The sequence below is a fragment of the Myotis davidii genome, unplaced genomic scaffold (assembly GCF_000327345.1).
Source record: "Myotis davidii unplaced genomic scaffold, ASM32734v1 scaffold512, whole genome shotgun sequence".
NCBI classification, from domain to species: Eukaryota; Metazoa; Chordata; class Mammalia; order Chiroptera; family Vespertilionidae; genus Myotis; species Myotis davidii.
The window spans coordinates 410,082-430,543 of record NW_006284323.1 but is presented as its reverse complement, the minus strand read 5'-3'; the positions used below and the strand labels follow the sequence as shown (position 1 = coordinate 430,543).

Below are 20,462 nucleotides of genomic sequence, written 5' to 3'. Positions count from 1 at the left end.
CACTTCTCTCTGAGCTTCCATCGCTTCATCCATTAAGTGGCCCTGAACCATACGTATTCGTCTAAGGACCTGCGTGTGCCAGGAATGGGAGTCAGCTCTGCAAAGGTACCCAAGGCTGCGCGCCCACCCCTGCCCTGGTCAGACACACAGGCTCCTGAGAGCCCAGAAGCCAGGCAGGGCAACCCGCTGCCGCTTGGTTTTGTTCCTTTGGAATTGCTCCATGAGTAGTGAGCAGTGAGCATGGACGGCTGTGTTTAGAAGCGGCCAGACTGTGTTGAAAGGAGCCTGCTTAGAGTTCCTCTTTGAGAAGCAGAGAAAGTAAAGGTGGAAGCCGCCCCTGTGGCATCTTCTGCTGCCTTAGGCCGGAGCCCAGAAAAATCCTTACAGGCACCTGAGCTCCTCTGCTTTCCACAGGCTTCCAGAAGGGAGATGCGTGTCCACCCCAGTGCCCAGTCTGTGCTGTTAGGACAGCTTTTCCTTCGCTCATTGGAGAGTTGAGTAAGGAACTGGACCCTCTTCCACCCTCCACCCTCCGCTGACCTGATGGTTTTGGTTCTGGATTTAGAGGAAGTGTAACCTGTGTGGACACTGCCTGTGTGGACACAGCCTCTGTGCTTTGGGAGCTGGTGGACAGTGACATCCAGACACTCATTAACTGTTTGGTCTCCACCGTGAATATCCAAATCTGCGTCAAAGTTCAGATAGTTTCACTGAGTTAAGCTCCCATGTGCAAAGGCCTAAGAGAGCATTGGGACGAAAGGGCATAGTCCCTCTGCTCTGGGAACGTGCAAGTTAATGAATGAATACAACAGTCATACTCCAGGCAGTGAGTCAATACAAGAACACGGTACATGGGAGACGCCCGGATTAGTTGGGGCGACTGCAACAATGGACCACAGACTGAGTGACTTAGAACAGAAATTAGTCTCATAGTTCTGGAGGCCAGAAGTCCAAGATCAAGGGTCATTCCCCCTCTGACACCTGTGAGGGTGGATCCTTCCCTGGCCGCCTCCTAGTTTCTGAAGGTTGCTGACAACCTTTGACGTTCCTTGGCCTACGGCTACGTTACTGCAGTCTCTGCCTTCCCATCCCATAACCTGCTCCCTGCTCTGTCCGTCTCTCCTTATACGGACACCAGGCCTGTTGGACCAGGGGCCCACCCTACTCCGGTGTGACCTCATCCTAACTAATTACATCTCCCTGCAGTGACCCATTTCCAGATCAGATCACATTCTGAGGTCCTGGGAATTGGGATGTGGACACACCTTTTAGGGAGACATAATTCAACCGATAACAACACGTCACGGGAGGAGAACTGTAGAAAGGAAGCCGAGTTAGAGCGCGTTGGCCGAGCTCCTTGTGTGACGGGAGACGGGGAGTCTCGGGAAGTTTATTAAGTGACATGCGTTGGGCCATGAAACTATTCAGAGCCAGAAATGTGGTTCTGGTCTGTAACAGCTGAGTCCAGTTCTAATGTCCTTCCCCTTACAGAGCTCATGTAAATGCTTCAGGATCACATGAACGTCTCCGACCATGGGAGGAAGAAAATGCGTGCTCAGGGCAGGGATAGTCACGGAGGGCTTCCTGGAGGCAGGAGCCTGCAGGGAGGGTCATAGGGCTGGGTCAGGAGCACAGCATTTAACACCTTTATCACAGCTGACCACACGCCTCCAGCGACTGAGACAGACATTGTTCTTGACTCTTCGCAGATCCCACCACCAGGAGGAACGCCAAGGCCGGGCCCACAGCGAGAAACCGGTACGCCAGCCAGTGGACCCTCAACAGACCCCACCCCACCATTTCCACACACACCCTCACCACCGACTGGAGGCTGCCCACGCCCAGGGCCGCAGGATCGATGGACAAGGAGAGTGACAGTTACAGCGTCAGCCCCTCACAGGACACAGGTAAGGATCTCCACACCTCCTCCCCACACCAGGGATGAGCCTGCCCACACCAAGGGCTTTGCAGGCTCCTATGTGCATACGTTTGTACGTATTCCCTTTCAAGGTCACTTTCAAATGGGAACATGCAGGCATTTGTCTAACAGACACCAATGCGGTGCACAGCAGGGCGCCCTCCAGGCCAGTGACTTCTGCACACAGAACCAGGAGGCAGCATTCTGCAGGTGCTCCGAGTCCCAGGCTCAGGCTGTGTTCTCCTTCTCATTCCCACCCGCTGGCAGACACAGGCATGTTTACATGTTCACCCACACAAGGGCAATCATGTCTGGTTGTGCTGGGAGAGCATCTGACCCGCTACCTTCTCCAGGATGAAGACGCTGCACTTGGAGCTAAGTGACAAGGTCGGAGCACCTCTAGGGTGCCCCCTTGACAATTAAGCAGGGCTTGATTATAAGGTAAGTTATCTTGTCTGTGCCGTCAACCTCCCAGATTTCACTTCGGAGAGAAGACAGGCCCTAAAAATAGCACTGGGCTGCCTACCCCCCTCCCATCTTAAATTTTGCAAAGAATTCTATCCAAACCTAACCGCTGTGGGGAATTTTAACACTCATTTTCTTTTGTTCTGGAAGATATTCTGCAAAAATAGTGTTTCCAAGGCGGAGTGTCACTTTGTACCTTTATTTTTATGGCTGTTAGTTCTCTTACAAGACTCTCAGAGTTCCCCAGAGGCGACTTCAAAACTTTGACACTCGGGGGCTTGAAATGCAGAGATTCCTCCAATCGGCTGCACCCTTTCAGGCCTGGCAAGGTTCCTGTCCCCACCCAGGGTGGCAGCCGCAAAGAATGAGTCCCAGGGGCCGGGGGCCATTCTGCCTAGTGGCCAATTTCTCTGCTTAGTCACAGCTTGGTTTCTAACCCTCGTCACGTCTCCCTGACGTGACCAAGCCACACCCAGGCTGGAGAGGCCGAGCTGCGGAGCTTGTCCTTCCTGTCCACCAGAGTCTCTATGGTACAGAGCCGTTTGTAAATCCAAGCAGGGAGGGCAGCAGGTCATTTAGGCACATTCCCCAAAATTCTGGTTGAATGGAAAGCAGGATTTTTTTAAATATATCTTTATTGATTTCAGAGAGGAAGGGAGAGGGAGAGAGAGATAGAAACATCAATGATGAGAGAGAATCATTGATCAGCTGCCTCCTGCACACCCCCTACTGGGGATCGAGCCCGCAACCTGGGCATATGCCCTTGGCCAGAACGGACCTGGGACCCTTCAGTCTGCAGGCTGATGCTCTATCCACTGAGCCAAACCGGTTAGGGCTATTTTGACTTGTGTTTATTTTTGTTATGGATTTTTTTAAATATATCTTTATTGATTTCAGAGAGGAAGGGAGAAGGAGAGAGAGATAGAAACATCAATGATGAGAGAGAATCATTGATCAGCTGCCTCCTGCACACCCCCTACTGGGGATCGAGCCCGCAACCTGGGCATATGCCCTTGGCCAGAACGGACCTGGGACCCTTCAGTCTGCAGGCTGATGCTCTATCCACTGAGTCAAACTGGCTAGGGCGAAAAGCAGAATTTTGAAAGGGGGATGCTTTACTGATTAATGGAAATGCCCCAGGCTGGGGTATCTGACTACAGTGATGCCCTACCCCCACCCCACCATTGGAAACACAGTGTCCTGAGCCCACTTTGTGGAGGCTTATGGAGTGGCCTCTGGGTGACAAAGGCAGTCCTCAAAGTCCCAGGACTCCTGCTGCGTGGTCCTGTGACCTGGGAGAAATCACCCAAAGCCGGAGAGGGTGGGCAGCCTGTGCAAACATAGTGATCAGTCCCCCGCCTTGCTTCTCTGCCCCCCGGTGCAGATCGAGCTCGGAGCAGCATGGTCTCCACTGAAAGTGCCTCCTCCACCTACGAAGAGCTGGCCAGGGCTTACGAGCACGCCAAGATGGAAGAGCAGCTGAGGCACGCCAAGTTCACCATCACCGAGTGCTTCATCTCGGACACATCATCCGAACAGTTGACGGCAGGGACAAATGAGTACACAGACAGTCTGACCTCCAGCACCCCTTCAGAGTCGGGGATCTGCAGGTTCACTGCGTCTCCCCCCAAACCTCAGGATGGAGGGCGAGTGATGAACATGGCGGTTCCGAAGGCACATCGGCCAGGTGAGCAGGAAATGCGCGCACCCGTTGGGTAGGGAAGCTCCTGCCCCGATTCACACCTGTCTACCCTGAGAGCCCGCCTGGGTGTAGAATGCTGCTCTGTTTATTGACTGCTGCGTAGTGAACCACGCCAAAGCTGTTGGCTTACAACAGCAATCACTTACTTTGTTTATGAGTTTGTAATTTGCGCGGTGCTGCGTGGAGACAGCGCGTCTCTGTTCCAGCAGGTCAGACAGGAGGCTCCATTAGGGCTGGAGGAGCCACCTGCAACGTGGGTCCCTCCCCGGCCCCGTGGAGAGTTGGTGCTAGCTGCATCTGCCCTAAGTAGGTTTCTCCGCCACAAGGTGGCTTGGGCTTCCTCATGTCATGGTGACTCTGTGCTAAGAACCAGTGTTCCAAGAGACAGACAGTGGAAATAGCCCGTTTCTTCAGGCTGGGGCTAGAAAGTGACCTGTCACTTCTGCCATATTCTGTTGTTCAAGGAGCCCAGATTCTAGAGAGGGAGACGCCCACCATGGAATGAGAGGAGCTTCAGAATCACGGGGCTGTGTTTTAAACCTGCTGCACTGAGGGCTTCAAAGGAAAGAGGCCCTACTGTGCACCAGCATTTGGACCCTGGTTTTACTGAGTTACCCAACATGACAGTGACTGGCTCCTGTCACATCCATCACAGTTTGGTCTCTGCCTTGAGCCTGGGAGGTGGGCTGGGATTGTGGATGGAGCTGCAAACCCTAAGGCCTCAGGGCCTGGCAGATCATGTAACTAAATGAAGAGATTACGAAGCAGGGGAAAAGGGAGTGATGGGATAGGGACAATTTAAGAGCCCAGGGACTGTCAAGAGCAGTGGTTCTCAACCTTCCTGACGCCGCGACCCTTTAATAAAGTTCCTCATGTTGTGGTGACACCCAATTTCATTGTGACAAGTTGAACTTAAAGCATAGTGATTAATCACAAAAACAATATGTAATTATAGATGTGTTTTCCGATGGTCTTAGGCGACCCCTGTGAAAGGGTCGTTCGACCCCCAAAGGGGTCACGACCCACAGGTTGAGAACCGCTGAGCTAGAGCAAATGGCCCTAACAAGCTCCCCCCAACTGATCCCAGGTGAAAATGGGGACCCAGTATGAGCGAGTTTCTCAAGAGAAGCCAGAAACCTTGGTTTTATATGGACACTCGCAGTTCTTAAGTGTTGGATACGGTGTTTGCATACCACTATACAGGGCAAATAAGGCACCTCGTTAGACTGGGTCCAAACCAAGGCAGCCCGCTGGAGTTATTCTCTGAAGAATCACCTCTTTTCCTCACCCTGCAATAGGTGCCTGTAGACTTTGCTTTGCAGACTGGCCTGTCCCTGCTTGTTGAATCCAGGTGTATTTCTCGCTCTCCCATTTCCTGAACCGCGACACTGGTTCTATTTCAAACATTTATCTTCGCTTTTAAATTACTGTGATTCCTTTGGGTTTTATGGCATAAGGCCCAGCTGAAATGAGCCTCATAAATACATAAAAATATATGAAATGAGAATTGTCTATCCAGCGACTAATCTTCCAAGCAGAGGCAAAGATCCTCGCCAGCAGACAATAAAGAGTGATGGCTTCATTTAGTTTCATTCCGCTACCTCCTCGGGGAGAGGATGAGCTGTTATTTATGGGTGTTGTTATTTCAAGTATTTTTTTTATTATTGACACTTACGTGCAAGCAAATGCAGAGACATGTAGGACAAACTGCTGTGACTTTCTGTGGCTGCCCCGCCTGAATGTGTGGAAGATAGGAGAGGAGAGCTCAGCCAGTGTGGCTCAGTGGTTGAGCATCAAACTATGAACCAGGAGGTCATGTTTTGATTCCCAGTCAGGGCACATGCCTGGGTTGCAGGCTCAATCGCCAGTAGGGAGGGGAGGACGGGGGGAGGGGGGGCATGTAGGAGGCAGCTAATCAATGGTTTTCTCTCACCATTGATGTTCCTATCTCTCTCTCACTTCCGCTCTGAAATCAATAAAAATAGATTTTTTAACAAAGGACAGGAGGCAAGCACACATGCCTGTGGGCATGTCCTCAGTCTTGCGGGGCTTCAGTTGCTGCATGTATAAAATGGGCGAAACATTGTTACCCAGCAAGCATTCGCTGCCCGATGCACATAGAAGCCAATACTATGGCATGGGTTTGAGAAAAGAAAAAAGCTCTGGTTATGAGAAGTCCAATGGCAAGGAGACAGGAGGCAAAGTTCAGCTCTGTCTCCCCGATGAAGGAGTCAGAGCAAGATTTAAGTGGTTTCAGCACTGAATCTCCTGGACAGCGGCCCCTTTGCTTCTGGGAGGGTCCCTGGTGCTGTGGTTCTGGTCAAGCCTTGGTCCTTTGGCTCTGGGGTGGGGTGGGGAGGTAAGGGTCCACAGGTGTTACTCTTGAGTGGCGTATTCAAGGTTTAAACTTTGGTTCTGGGTTTTTTCAGAAACAGGACAGGACCACTTTGAGCTGGTTCTGTGGTTACAACATCGGCGCCGACTCTATGGGGTTTGTGTAAGACAAATGGAACCTATGCAGGTGAAGCTGTTAGCCGTTGTGTCTGTTGTTGCCTGTTGACGGTGTTAGTTCCCAGTGACTCCAGGGTGTCCCCAGGGTTGCTGCTGGCTCCCTTCTCTTGTTTGTTCTCCTTCAGGGGCCATTGATGTCCTGGGGAGCACCCATGTCATACCCGTCCCACCAGTTAGGTACCTTAGGCTTCCATCTAAGAGACACGGCCACCGTGCCCCCTTCACGGATGAGCTCCTGGGTTACAGGACTGTCCCGTTTGTGCCAGCCTTGAAATAAGTCAGGGCTTGAGTTTCTTTCTGATGACTTGTTCATATTGTTGGCTTAAGAGTGAAAAAAGTTTAAGCCCTTTTCGTGATGTGATTGCCTGGATCCATTAAAGCAGTGGAAAGATCGCAACTACGTAAGTTGCTATCATCTTAACATACTCCTTAAACCAGCGGTCACCAACCTTTCGCTCCTCATGCACCACCAGTGGTCCAAGGACCACCGGTTGGTGACCACTGCCTTAGACTAAAATGATTTTATAACTTTAGGAATGAATAATATTTTAAATCAGTGGGAATCCTCATGTCCACCAACTTTGGTCCACACTAGATGACTATTTGGTTAACATTAAATAGGCTTTTTAGGGGGAAAAATACCTCATCCTTCTGGAGGCCTTTCTGTTGCTCCTTATAATACAACTAAACGCCACCCAGGCTCAAAACACCAGGTGACAATTTATCATCCTGCTCACCGGGGCCACATCGAACTCGCAGTGCCTTGGGCGTGTGCCGTGCTTTGCATGGTTCTGGGCGGTTCTCAGTCGGAGTGTGTCTCTGGGCAGCCTTCAAAGTCTCAGGCTAGCCTTCCCCTCCCACCAGGTCCTCTTTTTTAATTACTTTTTCCCATTTACAATCCCAAGCTTTTAAACTCTCTACAAATAAAGATCTAGTTAAATGAACTTGGCCAAACGGTGGCTCTGGGAAGATAGAAAACACGTCTTGTATTTCTCTCCCAGAGTCTAGCAGATACCTGGCAGCAAAGTGACTGTTGGAGGAATATGTTTAAATGGTTTAGGGGAATTGAATACATGCTCCTAACGCTCTGTCTGGCACATAGTAGGTGCTTAATAAACATTGTCGAGCGAATGAATAGGTTGTGGCTGACAGTGATAAGGCTGGCCACTTGGTTAAAATATGAAGGTTATTAGGAATTGTGAGTAAAATACCAGAGAACGTGGAAGTGCGTGCCATCTTCCAGGTGAACTTTAAACAGAGTAATTTCTTTTCTTTCCTTGCTCTTAACAAGCCGAGAGGAAGCGCTTCCTCAGCTAAGGGGGGCAGGGAGGTGCTCCAGGAAATGTGGCCAGCTCACCCCCGAGGCACACCTCAGGATCTAGCTTTACAGTTTTAGTAATTCCTGGGTTTGGAATGTGCTGCATTTCTAGGACTTGTATATTTTAAGTACAGTACCACGTGTGTACTTGTTCTGTTTTCTTCAGTAAGAGATGGCTATTTCCGTCTTTAAAAACAAGCAAAACAAGCAAACCAAACTCTGTATTTCTCCAAGAAACAGCTGGAAAGTGCAACCGCTTCTTTTCCTCTTGCCCAGGGTGGCTTCTGAGACTTGGATTACCGCGTTCGTCTTGGTTTCAGGTGGCATCTTGAGCCAGTTTCTGCCGTTCTTGGGTTACTGCTCCTTTATTCATGATGCGTACCCTCTGCCCTCGAGAGATGCCATTGCACAAAGCCACTTAAATCAAGTGAAAGCTTCAAATGCGCAACCTAATAGGGCCTGCCCCGCTAGCAGCGGGGAAACTTCTGCCCCTTTGGAGCTCAGCTGTCACACCCCGGGACCCCAGCCTTGACCTCAGCCGTTCCATGATGAAAGCAGCTGCCCTTTCCCGGCTGGAAATGGCCACTGCCTGCTGCCGGCTGGCCGGTTCTCTGAGTGACCAGCGGATGAAGCAGAGACCCTCAGGGGCCAGGGGTCCAGAGGGAAGAAAAGAGATAAAGGCTGGGAGACAGGAATGACCTTGAGAGCAAGAGTCCCTCTGAGCTGCCAAATGTACAATCTTTCAAGTACCCCTTAGATTCAAGTTAGAAGGACCCGGGAGCCATTACAACACCTCCGCACATGGCTCTTCACTCCCCGCTCTGGGGGGACCTAAATATTCGCATGCGCTCATCTTGGCTCCTTCCTGGAAAACCAAGTCTCTCTGATGTGCATTTGCAATTTTGTCTTAAAGACCCCACTTTAATTTTAGTCTGACATCCCTTGGACACATCAAGTGGCGCGTGTTCGGAGGGGCCCCAAGCTGGGAACTCTAAGCCCACTCTCTAAGCCCACTGGCCTTTTGCAGCCTCCGTCTCCCCACCCTGCACTGGTCGCAGCACCGAGCCCACAGACCTGCCAGGTGCTTGCAGGTTGTTGCAGCTGCTGCTGTGCATCCTCCAGAGCCCGAGTCTGTTCTTTTGTTCCGACAGCCTTTCCTCTAGCCTCTGGGCCCCTTCGCCAGCTCGCTGCCTTTCTTGGTTCTCTTATTGGGGTTCAGCTCTAGTTGTTGGGGATCCCAAAGATAGTGGCAGGTGAGGAGGAGGCCTGTGCCTGAAAGACCTGTGATGGAGAGGCTGGTGGGCTCCCTGTGTCCTGTGGTGTGAGCAGAAGGAAGCTTCTAGATTCCAGGGCTGCAGATGCAAGCAGAGGCTCACCACGGTGATTGCATCGACAGAAACACAAATAAACAAGTATATTGCACTCATTTATTCATCCCATAGTTATTGACTCTCTTCTCCATGAAAAGATACTGCACCCGGTATTACTCAAAGACATAAAAGTGCGAATAGTGTCTATTAAACCAACACTTCCCACAGTCTCCATAGTTTATCAGAATAGCATGGAGTATCATGGCAGCAGACCTAGAATCTGAAAGACACAAGACTGACAAACAAGGGGGTTGAAGAAACAAGGCAAAATCCAGCTGATGGAAGTCAGGCACCACCTCTCCTACACACGGGGGGCGGGAGGAAGACAGACAGACAGACTACATGTGGCCCAGTGAGATGCCATGGTGAGTCAGGAGCAACCTGGGAACATACAAAAAGGCAAGAAGAGAACAGCAAAGACCATTGTCTTTCACTGTGGTCCCGTGTAGACACGGCTGGCACCAAGTCCTCTTGCAGCCTACTTCCCACACTGGGAATCTACAGCCATAAATTCAAGTGACGTAGCCGGCCCTCTCCAGTCCAGATGCCTTGCTCTCGGGATAAAGACCTCCAAGGTTCTGAGAGGCCGGCCTCGTCTTCCTCACTAGGCATGACCCCTGCTCTCTGGGCTCCAACTCTCTGGCCTCCTGAAATCTACAAGCATCTGCTTCCTCTGTCTGGAAGGTACTGATTTCCAGGCTAACTCGGCCCTTCCATGGGACGACTCAGTATGCACAGGGGTCGCTGAGATGGGTCTGCAGCCTCATGGCTGAGCAGGTACAAGGCCCCAGCCGGGCTCCTCCTCAGTGTCCCCCAGTGTGTGGGTCCCCGTGGGTCTCACGTGAAAGCTCTCTTTGAGCCCCATGGCCTCTTCCTCACTGGGGACTTCTCAGTCCCTGTTGATGAGCTCCACGCTTGCCTAAAAGTCAGGGCAGATTCCAATCCTGCTTCTGGTTGAGAACTGCTTTAGTTCAGAAGAGCCGTGAGCAGCCACTAAGTCCAAGCCCCACTTCGTACACAAGTGTAGTGTGTGTGTGTGTTTGTGTGTGTGTGTGTGTGTGTGTGTGTTTTGCTTTTGTTTTTTCTTTATTGATTTTAGATAGCGAAGGGGAAGAAAGTGAGGGAGAGAAAAACGTAGATGTGAGAGAGAAACATGGACCGATTGCCTCTCCGCATGCACCCCGACCAGAGATGGAACCCACAACGTGGGTATGTGCCCTGACCTGGAATCAAACCCACCACCTTTCGGTGTAAGGGACAATGCTCCAACCAACTGAGCCCCACCGGCCAGGGCCACAGCAGTTGTTAAAGTTCACTAGTGAGTAGGAGGATGTATCGATGAGCTCTGAAAAATGCATGAGGCCTCTGAAGTACAAGCCAGGGGTGGGAACAGGATCTGTGTCCATCGGCCTCCGATAGCTATCTCACATTATTTATTGAGGGGTTTTCCTGGTTGCCTTAGGGAGTGGAGATTCATTTACCAAGAGAGGTTGGTTTACAAGCTTTCATTACCATGCTGCCGCATCAATATTAAACCAAAGAAGTGTTAGATCTCACCTGCGCTGGTGTGGGCGGACTGCGCGCTCCCTGGCGGCTGGCTCCTTGAAGCTGCAGTGTGATTGCAAGTCTGAGCCGTGTGATTTTCATTGAAATTGCCAGAACTCAAGGTTAGCATTCTGTGCTGCTTACTTTTGCATTAATAGCAAGCTTCATCCAAGCACAGATATCAGACCTTGTTAGAAATTGATGGAAGTTCCTTTGTAGGTGGCCCCAGTGGAGATGGAGGCCCCTAGGGACCGAGTCACTTTCATTCCGCAGGAGTCTGTTGTGGAAGGCTGTGCATGTCTCAGTTGCTAAGAAAGAGGAAGAAGGCCTTGGGATCGGAGGCTCTCAGAGATGCATTCTCCTGGCCGCTCTGGCTCAGTGGTTGAGCATCGACCTATGAACCAGGAGGTCTCGGTTTGATTCTTGGTCAGGGCACATGTCCAGGTTGCAGGCTCAATCCCCAGTGTAGGGCATGCAGGAAGCAGCCAATCAATGATTCTCTCTCCTCATTGATGTTTCTCTCTCTCTCTCTCTCCCTTTCCCTTCCTCTCTGAAATCAATAATATATATAAAGAAATGCATTCATTGGTTCCATACTTGTCCCCAAATTCCTCAAACAGATGTACTTAACCAGTTCTCACAGGGAGATAGGGCATAAGAAAGGAGCTTTCCGACTTAAAGGTACCTTTAGAAGTTAACATCCTTCCTTCAATTGACTAAAGCTAAGAGCTGAAACTGGAAGGGGTCACAGAACTGTTTTGAGGCAGGGGCAGGATTGTTTTATTATTAACTCTATTATAGATGTCCCCCATTTTCACCCCCTTTGCCTCCCCCCACCCTGCCCTCACCCCTCCTAGGCCTTCACCACATTAATATCTATGTCCGTGGCCTATGCATATATGCACATATATTCTTTGCTTGATCTCTTCCCATCCCCACCCCGAGACTTGTCAGCCTGTCCCATGCATTCATGCCTCTAGTCCTATTTTGTTCATCAGTTTCTTTTGCTCTTTAGATTCCAGATATAAGTGAGATCCTGTGATATTTGTCTTTCTCAGAGACAGGATTTGGACACAAAGCGCAGAACTCTCTAGTTCACGCTCTTTCCATTGTCCTAAGCTCCCACCATCAGGTCAAGTGGCGGCCCTCTGGCTGCTGTTCCGCGGGGCCCATCCCTCACTTTTCCCATAAAGGACTGAGGCCATAACTCCCTGTGGACTGGATGAGGCTGAGGAGTCAGTCTGAGTCCATATGCTGATTGAATTTAGTGTATTTCAAGTGATATAAGGACCCACTTGGAAAGATGAACTTTGACCTTCTAAATGCGTTTCTCATCAACGGGATACTTCCTTGCGGTGGGCGGTGCTGTGCATAGAAGCATGCTGACCAGCATCCCTGGCTCTGTCCAGCACAAGCTGGGAGCTGGCCCCACCCCCACCTGTGACAACCCAAGATCTTCAGTCATAGCCATCTGCCCCTTGGGGGCAAAATCCCCCACGCTGAGAACCACTGATCCAGACTTTAGACGTTTCCCCCTGGTGTGTGCATTGTCTGGGAAGAGATGCATGGGATGTGCACTCATTATACATTTTCTCAATAGACTGATTTTTCTATGTTGGTATTGATTTTCCCCTTATTCTTCCGAAGCTGAAATGCATTCAGACTTGTGTGTGAGTCTGAATATATTGAGAATGTTCAGGAAGCTTTGCTTTCCTGGTAAGAGGGGGGGGGATCTCCTGTTCGTCGGCTAAAGAGAGGCAGGTTTAATGCAGCAGTTTCCACACAGTCGGGGCCAGCCATGGCCCGGAGGTCCCCTTAGCGGGCAGGCTTCAAGCATCTATCGCAGGTGGACATAGCACCACCGGGGCAGTCTGTGCTGGTCAGGGTGGAGGTGAGGAGTTGAGACGGCACCAGTGAGTAAAGTGGTTAGGGACAGGGGGGAAACATTAGAAATATTAGTGGCACCAAAGGTTCCCAGCGGGCAGTGACAGGAGGGTGAGAAATAGACCATTGTGACAAATAACAAGGCATGACATTGAAATCATGGCCAAATCATTCCTCAAGGCATAAATCATAAGAGCCTCCGACTGGCATGGGGTGAGGGGTGCAGCTATGGTAGGGGGGCTGCAGGCCGATGAGGCAAAGTGGAGAAATGCTTCCATAACACAGATGCCCCAGGGAGGTTGGGCCACCATTGTGAGACCCGGGGACAGGGCCCTCTCATCACCTGTAACCTGCATCTGTTCCCATAGTGCCACCCCATGTCCTCTCTCTCCTCTCTGCCACATCTCATGATTCGGTTCAGTTCCTTTTCCTTCCACTTTTCTCTACCTGTGGCTCTTTATCGCTTGTTTTCATCTCTCCTTGTTCTGTCTCCATGTTTCTTCCCTCTGTTTCTGTGTGTGTGTGTGTGTGTGTGTGTGTATTTCCATCTCTCTAGTCTCAGAGAGGGGTGGAGAGGAAAGCTGGACAGAAACAAGGAGGAGGAAATTAAATGATAGACAGTGTACATCCTTGCTGAAAATGGACGTGAACATCACGGTAACAGATTTCGCTAGAGACAGCCCTAAGGCAGGGCTTTGGCTCCGCCCATGTTTGTGGCGTGGTTTGCATGCAAGGGGCCTGTGCACCTGAGAGAAGTGACTTTTTGGAATTCAAAGCAAAAGAGATCCTGAACTCCTGGGTCACTGCTGCTGTCAAATACATGGAAGAACCCAAGGGGTCCTGGCTACTTAGCTATGGATGTGGAGCCCTGGGGAGCATGCAGGAGGCTGAGGCTCCTACTCGCTCCTGGAGAAGATCCAGGAGAGCTGCTTCGAATGTAACCCTCGGGGGCCTTTGGGGGCAGCTGGACAAGCATCTACTCCCCCAGAGAGCAGGGAAACTGGAAGAACTGACTCTGACTTGGCCTCAGTGGAGAAGGAAGGATGGGTGACAGCTTAGCCCACGGAGGCGCCCCTACTAGCTCAGGGCACAGGAGGGACCCTGTGAACCACAACCACGTTGGCTCCTGTTATTGTTCAAGAGCGATTCCCTCCTTCCCACGGTTGATGGAAGCAGAGACTGTCACCCTACATAGAACTTCCAGAGAGAGTTCACATGGTGTTCCCCAGCCCACCCCAGCCAAGAAGGACGGGCATCTGTGCTAGTGTCCTATAGCTGCCGTAACAAAGTACCGCAAACTTGGTGGCTTAATCAACAAATTTAATGCTCTCACAGTTCTAGAGGCCAGAAGCCAAAACCAAGGTTTCATCAGAGCCAGGCCCCCTCCTGAAACTCTAGGAAAGAATCCTCCCTTGCCTCTTCTGGTTTCTCGTGGCCCTGGGCATTCCTTGGCTTGTGGCCGCATCATTCCAACCTGCCCCTCCATCTTCACACGGCATCCTCCCTCTTCTCTGTGCCTCCAGTCTCCCTCTGCCTGTGTCTTATGGAGACACATGGCATTGCATTTAGGGCCTACCTTAAATCCAGGTGATCTCACCTGGAGATCCTGACCTTAATTACACCTGCAAAGACTCTTGTTCCAAATAAGGTCACATTCACAGATTCCGAGGGTTAGGACATGGGCATATCTTTTGGGTGAACCCTAATCAACCCACTAAAGACAGAAACAAAGGTATAAAATTAGTTCCCAGCTCATGTCCCTGGCAGGTCCCCAGCCCATAACTTCAGCCCCTCTGAGAAGGAAGACATCTGATCGTACCTTTTCACATGCGTTATCTAACCCAATCCTCACCATAACCCTACGTGGTAGGTTCTGCCATTGGTCCCATTTTGTGAATGAAGAAACTGAGCCCAAATTTATAGCAGGTGAAATGCAGGCAATGTCATCCCGGCCTCTACTCTTAATCACCACCGTTAGAATCATTGTTTCGTTTCTCGTGTGTGAGACAGGCTCAGGGAGAGCTGGAGGCCAAGACCATCAGGTGCCCACATCCACGTTGTCACCATGGTTTTCCATTTCACTTCTCTCTTTTCCTGGAGTAATGTGTGCATGGGTTGTCTCTATCTATCAGTGTCTGAAGAATATGCAAGATGGATGGATGATTGGAGAACCCGGTTTCCCAAGTGGCCCTTGGACTAGCACAGGGGGTGGGATTTGAATGGACCCAAGTACCTTTAACAAACAAAGCTTACCACCGCTTATGTGGGTGCTCGCTGCTGCCTTCGTGCATGAGTGATGAAGAGAGCTCGTTTGCAGTGTTCACACAGTTGATAGGGCTACTTTGGGTGCTAATCAGAAAGCACATGCACTGTCGAAAGAGCTAGTAGAGCACCATACAGCATCACAAAGCTCTGCCTGAGAAACCGCATCACCAGAGCTAGTGGGTATTGAGAGGGGCCTGGCAGATCTGCACAGCAGACACGGGTAGCCCGTGTATAGAGACACAGCGGTAAGCAGTTGCCATTATTCATGATTTCCAGTCCTCACCAGTCGTCCCCACCTGCCCTGACCCTCTTGACCACTCTGTCTAAAGTGGGAGCCCCTGGGGACTGCAGGCAGATATCGTGGGCTGTCTTTTGTGTCCACACACATTTTTCCCATGTAATCCAGGACCCGCGCACCCTGCCATCCAGCCAGGACCCAGATGTGATGGCTTTTTAGGGGCTTAATACGCCCCTCACTCAGTGGGGAGCTGCTGGCTAGAAACTCGTTCCCGGGTCTGTGACAACACATGACTAGCACGTCAGGTGTCCGGCGTCACTGGGCCCCAGGAAGAGCAGGGCGTGTCCCTGACCTCCATTTTTAAATAACCCTGGAGGTCAATGAACTCCACATGCTGTCAAGTATTTTTTAACAAGACTAAGAAACAATAGTCATGTTAATAAATAAAAGGACAAATTAATATAATTTGCCTAGTAGGCTCTTAGGAATAAAGACAGTCACTTTTAGGAAACTGGATATATAAAAATGCACAAATTTTAAAATATGGTAAATTAGAGTTGACTCATATGTAAAATACTCTTACACTACAAAGAGCTTTTCCAGTTTAATGTCATTTCTTAATGACAGCTGTTAATTACTTCATGATATTTGTTTGCAAGTAATTAACCCCCACTAAAGAGAATGAATACCACATCCACCACCAGAAATAAAGATAAATCATTTTCAATGTTATCATACAAGGCATTCGGGGCATGGGGTTTCATTGTTTTTATTTAAACACTTCCGGTTTTCAGGAACAAGACTAATGCCCATCACAGGTACCCCTGGACCTTTGACCTTAGACTCCATAGTGACAGACCCCATGCATCATTGCTTCCAAGCCTGAATCCTGACACACCAGGCTCCAAAACCCTTTCCACAAGAAGGCCCTGTTATGCCAGTCTTTCTCCAAGGGTCCTATGCCAGCTTATTGTCAAGGCCCTTCTTATCAGCTTTCCCCTGATCCCGTTCACTGACCGAGGCCCACATCTAATTAGAGCTCCTTTGATTTCACGGAGCCAAATCTCAAGTGTCGCTGGGGCCATTTTCACCAAAAGCGATCAGAGAAAGCTGGTAGCTTGAAGGTGACCCAGCCTGTGGAACTGCCGAGACCAGATCCGGTGCTCCGTTATATTTTCTCTGTCGCCCCCCAGGGCCCCTCCTCCCCCAAGCGCTTCCCATCACACCTGGGACTCGGGAAGCACATTTCACACCTGGTGTGCACGTCTGCCTTGGATGTAGTTTTTCTTTTTCTCTTTGTTTATTTATTACTAGAGGCCCAGTGCAGGCCTGGCCGGCGACCGAAGTGCGAGCGTCTGGTGTGGAAGGGTAGGTCCCAGCTGACCTGGGCCCCTGGCCTCCCTCGCACCTGCCTCTCCCTCAGCACCTGGGAGCCAGGCGTCGGCCCCATCCATCAGGGCCACAGCGCCTCCACTGCCGCCCGCTACCAGTGCCACATCGCCCGCGCCCGCCATGTTCTGCGCTACCCCCTGGTGGTCGGCTCACATCATAGCAAGTAGAACTCCCGGTGGAGAGGACAGTTTGCATATTAGGCTTTTATTATATAGGAGTATTATTTTTGATGTGTCTTCTCTTTCTGTTGTGGGCTTCGGAAGGACCTTGGGACCTCATTTGTCTGGTTAAAGTGTGACACTGAAGAGTTCCTGTGCCATAGAGAGGCTGGCACATGAGAGGGGAGGATGGTCCTGCCTTGGCAGCGAGCTCTGAGGAGGGGTTTGACAGCCTCACCCGGGTGCAGGGCTCACCTCTGAGCCCTGGATGGCCTGTCGCGTGTGCACAGGGGCCCTCGGCACCCGCTCGCCACCTGTAGCGCCCAGCTAACTGCTCTGTGTTTCTTTGCAGGTGACCTCATCCACTTGCCTCCATACCTTCGAATGGACTTCTTGTTGAACCGAAGTGGCCCGGGCACCAGCAGGGACCTGAGCTTAGGGCAGGCGTGCTTGGAGCCACAGAAAAGTCGGACCCTGAAGCGCCCCACGGTCCTGGAGCCCATCCCCATGGAGGCGCCCTCGGCCACGTCCTCCGCCCGTGAGGGACAGCAGTGGCCGCAGGGGGCCGTGGCCACATTACCTCAGCGTGAAGGGGCCGAGCTGGGCCAGGCAGCTAAAATGAGCAGCTCCCAGGAATCGCTGCTCGACTCCCGGGGCCACTTGAAAGGCAGCAATCCGTACGCCAAGTCGTACACCCTGGTATAACAAACAGCATGGCGGGACCGCGGTTGTAAATACGGTTTAAAAAAACTCAATCAAAGCTACCTTTTTTTTACGGAATTCCAATATTTATAATTAAAGAAAATTGCCAAAATATATTAAAAAAAAGAGAAACTACTGCAACCACAGACAGTGCGAAGACTCTCCTGCTTTTTTTCTGTCTGAGTGTGAGCTCCATCTCCTGGGCATCTGATTTTTTGGGAAAGAAGTCCAGTTTTATGATCTTCACAGGCTATTGCATTTTTACTGATTTTCTACACGTGCATGGGGGACTAATTAAACCTTCTGACCGGAAGTTCTATCACACACGATGCGAGAAAGAAAACAGGAAAGCATATTCCGCTCTCTGTGAAATCGGCAAGGAACGCTGGCGCGGGGGCAGGGGGAGACTTAGTCATGTTTGCACACCTTTCTTTCCCATTAGGAACTGGGGCCTCGGTCTGACCTTCTTCTGTTGTTACTTAGGATGAGTGTCGTCCGTGAAGGGGAGGGGGGGTCGATTTGGTTTTCTTTTTCGTTTATTTTTTAATTTAAAGAGACACTCTTTGCATTTTGTCTAAGCGAAATAAAGAAGAAAAGGTTGTCTGCCTTTATTTCGATGTCTGCTTCTCTCGTCTCCTCCTGATTGCTGGGTCCTCCTTCTTACGGATGCTGTGGTTTGCAAATCCCAGAGCTGAACCCAGAACTCAAGCTGATAAACCAGCCAGGCTGCCCACGCTCCGGCCTCCGTGGGAACATCTGGGGACCGCGCCGAAGCCGCAGCTGGTCTCGGGCTCAGCCGGGGGCTGTCCTGAGCCTCCCAGATGTGGTGCTCCTCGCCCCCTGACCCTCCAGCTGGACCAGAGGGCAGCAAAGATGGCCTGAGAGCCAGACCCAGCCCACTGCTGTGTTTATAAATAAAGTTTTATTGGCACACAGCCACAGGCACCATTCGCGTTTTGTCTGTTTCATGCCACTGGGGCGCGTTGAGGTGTTAGTTACAGCAGAGATGGTGTGACCGGCGACGCTGGAAGTGGTTAGCGTCTGGCCCAGGACAGATTTTTGCTGCTCCACACTGAGCCCCATTGGCCGGCGTTGCCTCGGATTCACTCGCCTGAACCCAGAGGGAAACTGGGCAATAGTCAGTGATGTTCCTCGGAAACCTGACGCTTCACTTCCTTCCTCTCCGTTCACACTGTTTACCACGGGCTCGGGGCTCCTTCTACCGGGAGCTTCCTCTTCCCCAGTGTGAGCTGCCTACTGCATGGGCGCCCCTGCCCAGGGCGCCCTGAGAGTGTGTGACCCTCCAAACAGCCATCCCTCCCGCGCTCTGCCCTGAAAGGGGAGGGTTCCCAGAAGCCATGCCAGAGGTTGGCAACAAACAGAAAACGTGATCAAATCAATGCCCCGCTGCTCAGTCTCCCGGGAAGGGCTGCACACGCCCCTTCCTCTCCCGTCATCACCGCCATGGGCTCCCTCCCCCTCAGCACAGGCTGGTTCAGGTACCACCATCTGGAAAGGCGCTCAGAGGCTTCTTCCTCTTCTTCCTCCCTCCCTCTCTCCTTCCTTCCTTCCTATCTGCTTCCCTCCTCCCCTCCCTCCTTCCTTCCCTCTCCTCCCCCTCCTTCCTGTTTCATGTATTTTCCAGGCCGCCCATTTGCCTAGTTAAATGCAGCGATGCTGGGTGCCTTGTTGTTGGGCCCGGGACCACGTGGAGACCTCCCGCTGGTACTAACACTGGGTGACTCCATGGCTGTGTGGGTTTGGTTCGTTTTGTGTGTGTTGTTGTTTCCACAGCTTCAGAATTGAATCCATGTGACAGCTGATGATTTGCACGCTCACAGACTGCTGTTTTATGCAAAAGAAACGAAATGGTACTTTCTGGGGAAAGTTAAAGCTCTTTCTTCCATCTAACACTTCTATCTTCCCCCAACTTAGAAGTTTACCCTTTTTAAAATTTTTCTCTCAAGCTGTGCATAAATAAAAAATTCTCCCTCATGTCTGCTTCTGGAATGAATTGCTTGCAAGAATTCTGCCTTGAAAATGCTCGTTAAAATGATTTGACATGTAAACATTATCAAAAAGCCTGCCTCCCTCCCTCTCTCCCTCCCTCCCTCCCGAGTTCCTGCTACCGAGAGGTGGGATCTGTGGAGTGAAGAGGCGCTGGATGTCTAAAAGACCAGTATTGAGAGTAATAGAGTTAATTTTCCTCTGGACCCCGCCTGTCGCTAATCTGATATGTAGTGTCTTGGAGAGGGCATCGTACTAGCCTACGGTCTAAGCCGATTGCTGCAATAGTGTAGTGGAACTCAGATAAATTCTATATCTTCTGTCCAATAAGTTAGAGTCAGCAGACAATAGCTATTGGGTCACTGGACTGGGTTCCTCTGAGGCATCTATGCGGCTGGTAGTCTGAAAAATGCCCACCTTCTGAAATGGGCAAGGTCTGAACACGGAGCCAGTGAGCCACACGGCCCTCTGCTCATACAGCCATGGGAGCCTGAGGGACTCCGATCAGCTCCCTGTCCACCCTGACCCACGTCTGCCGTGACTACCCATGAAGAAGAGAAGGTGAAGGCGCGGTGGGCAGAGATGGAAGGGAGACGATATAAAGTGGTCATAGGCAAGACAGGACAAGCGCCAACCCATTGTCTTGTGCCCTTGCTGCCAGCCCTGGTACTACCTGAAGACACAGAAAACATACCTTTGCTTAAACTGCCATTAAAACATAGGGTGGGGCACAGTTAGGCTTCCAGTTGTGAGTACACGGAACAGTCAATCCTTGTATTCTTATTAAGTGTTGTATTATTTTCCATACGAACAACTGTACACCTACTTTTGCCCCGCCCTGCAAGCAGTAGACCACCGCTCAGCTAAGGTCCCTCCGACTGGGGCCTTGATTATCCAGGTGCCAAAAGCTTCATGAGATCGTTAAGGAACTGACTGAGGCCTTGCAGAGAGGGTGTGACCTCTCAACCCATGTCCAGCTGTGAAGAG

General features: G+C 50.9%; 1 protein-coding gene across 1 annotated transcript in view; it reads left to right on the top strand.

The window, feature by feature from the left end:
* The window catches only part of DSCAM (Down syndrome cell adhesion molecule), a 476,284-nt gene extending 457,865 nt beyond the window's left edge, over positions 1–18,419 (top strand). The window contains exons 31-33 of the mRNA XM_006754318.2: positions 1,710–1,907; positions 3,768–4,070; positions 17,119–18,419. Of these exons, the coding sequence (XP_006754381.2) occupies positions 1,710–1,907; positions 3,768–4,070; positions 17,119–17,471 (854 nt within the window). The 3' untranslated portion in view covers positions 17,472–18,419. The remainder of the gene's footprint in view (positions 1–1,709; positions 1,908–3,767; positions 4,071–17,118) is intronic.
* The last annotated feature ends 2,043 nt before the right edge of the window (positions 18,420–20,462 follow it).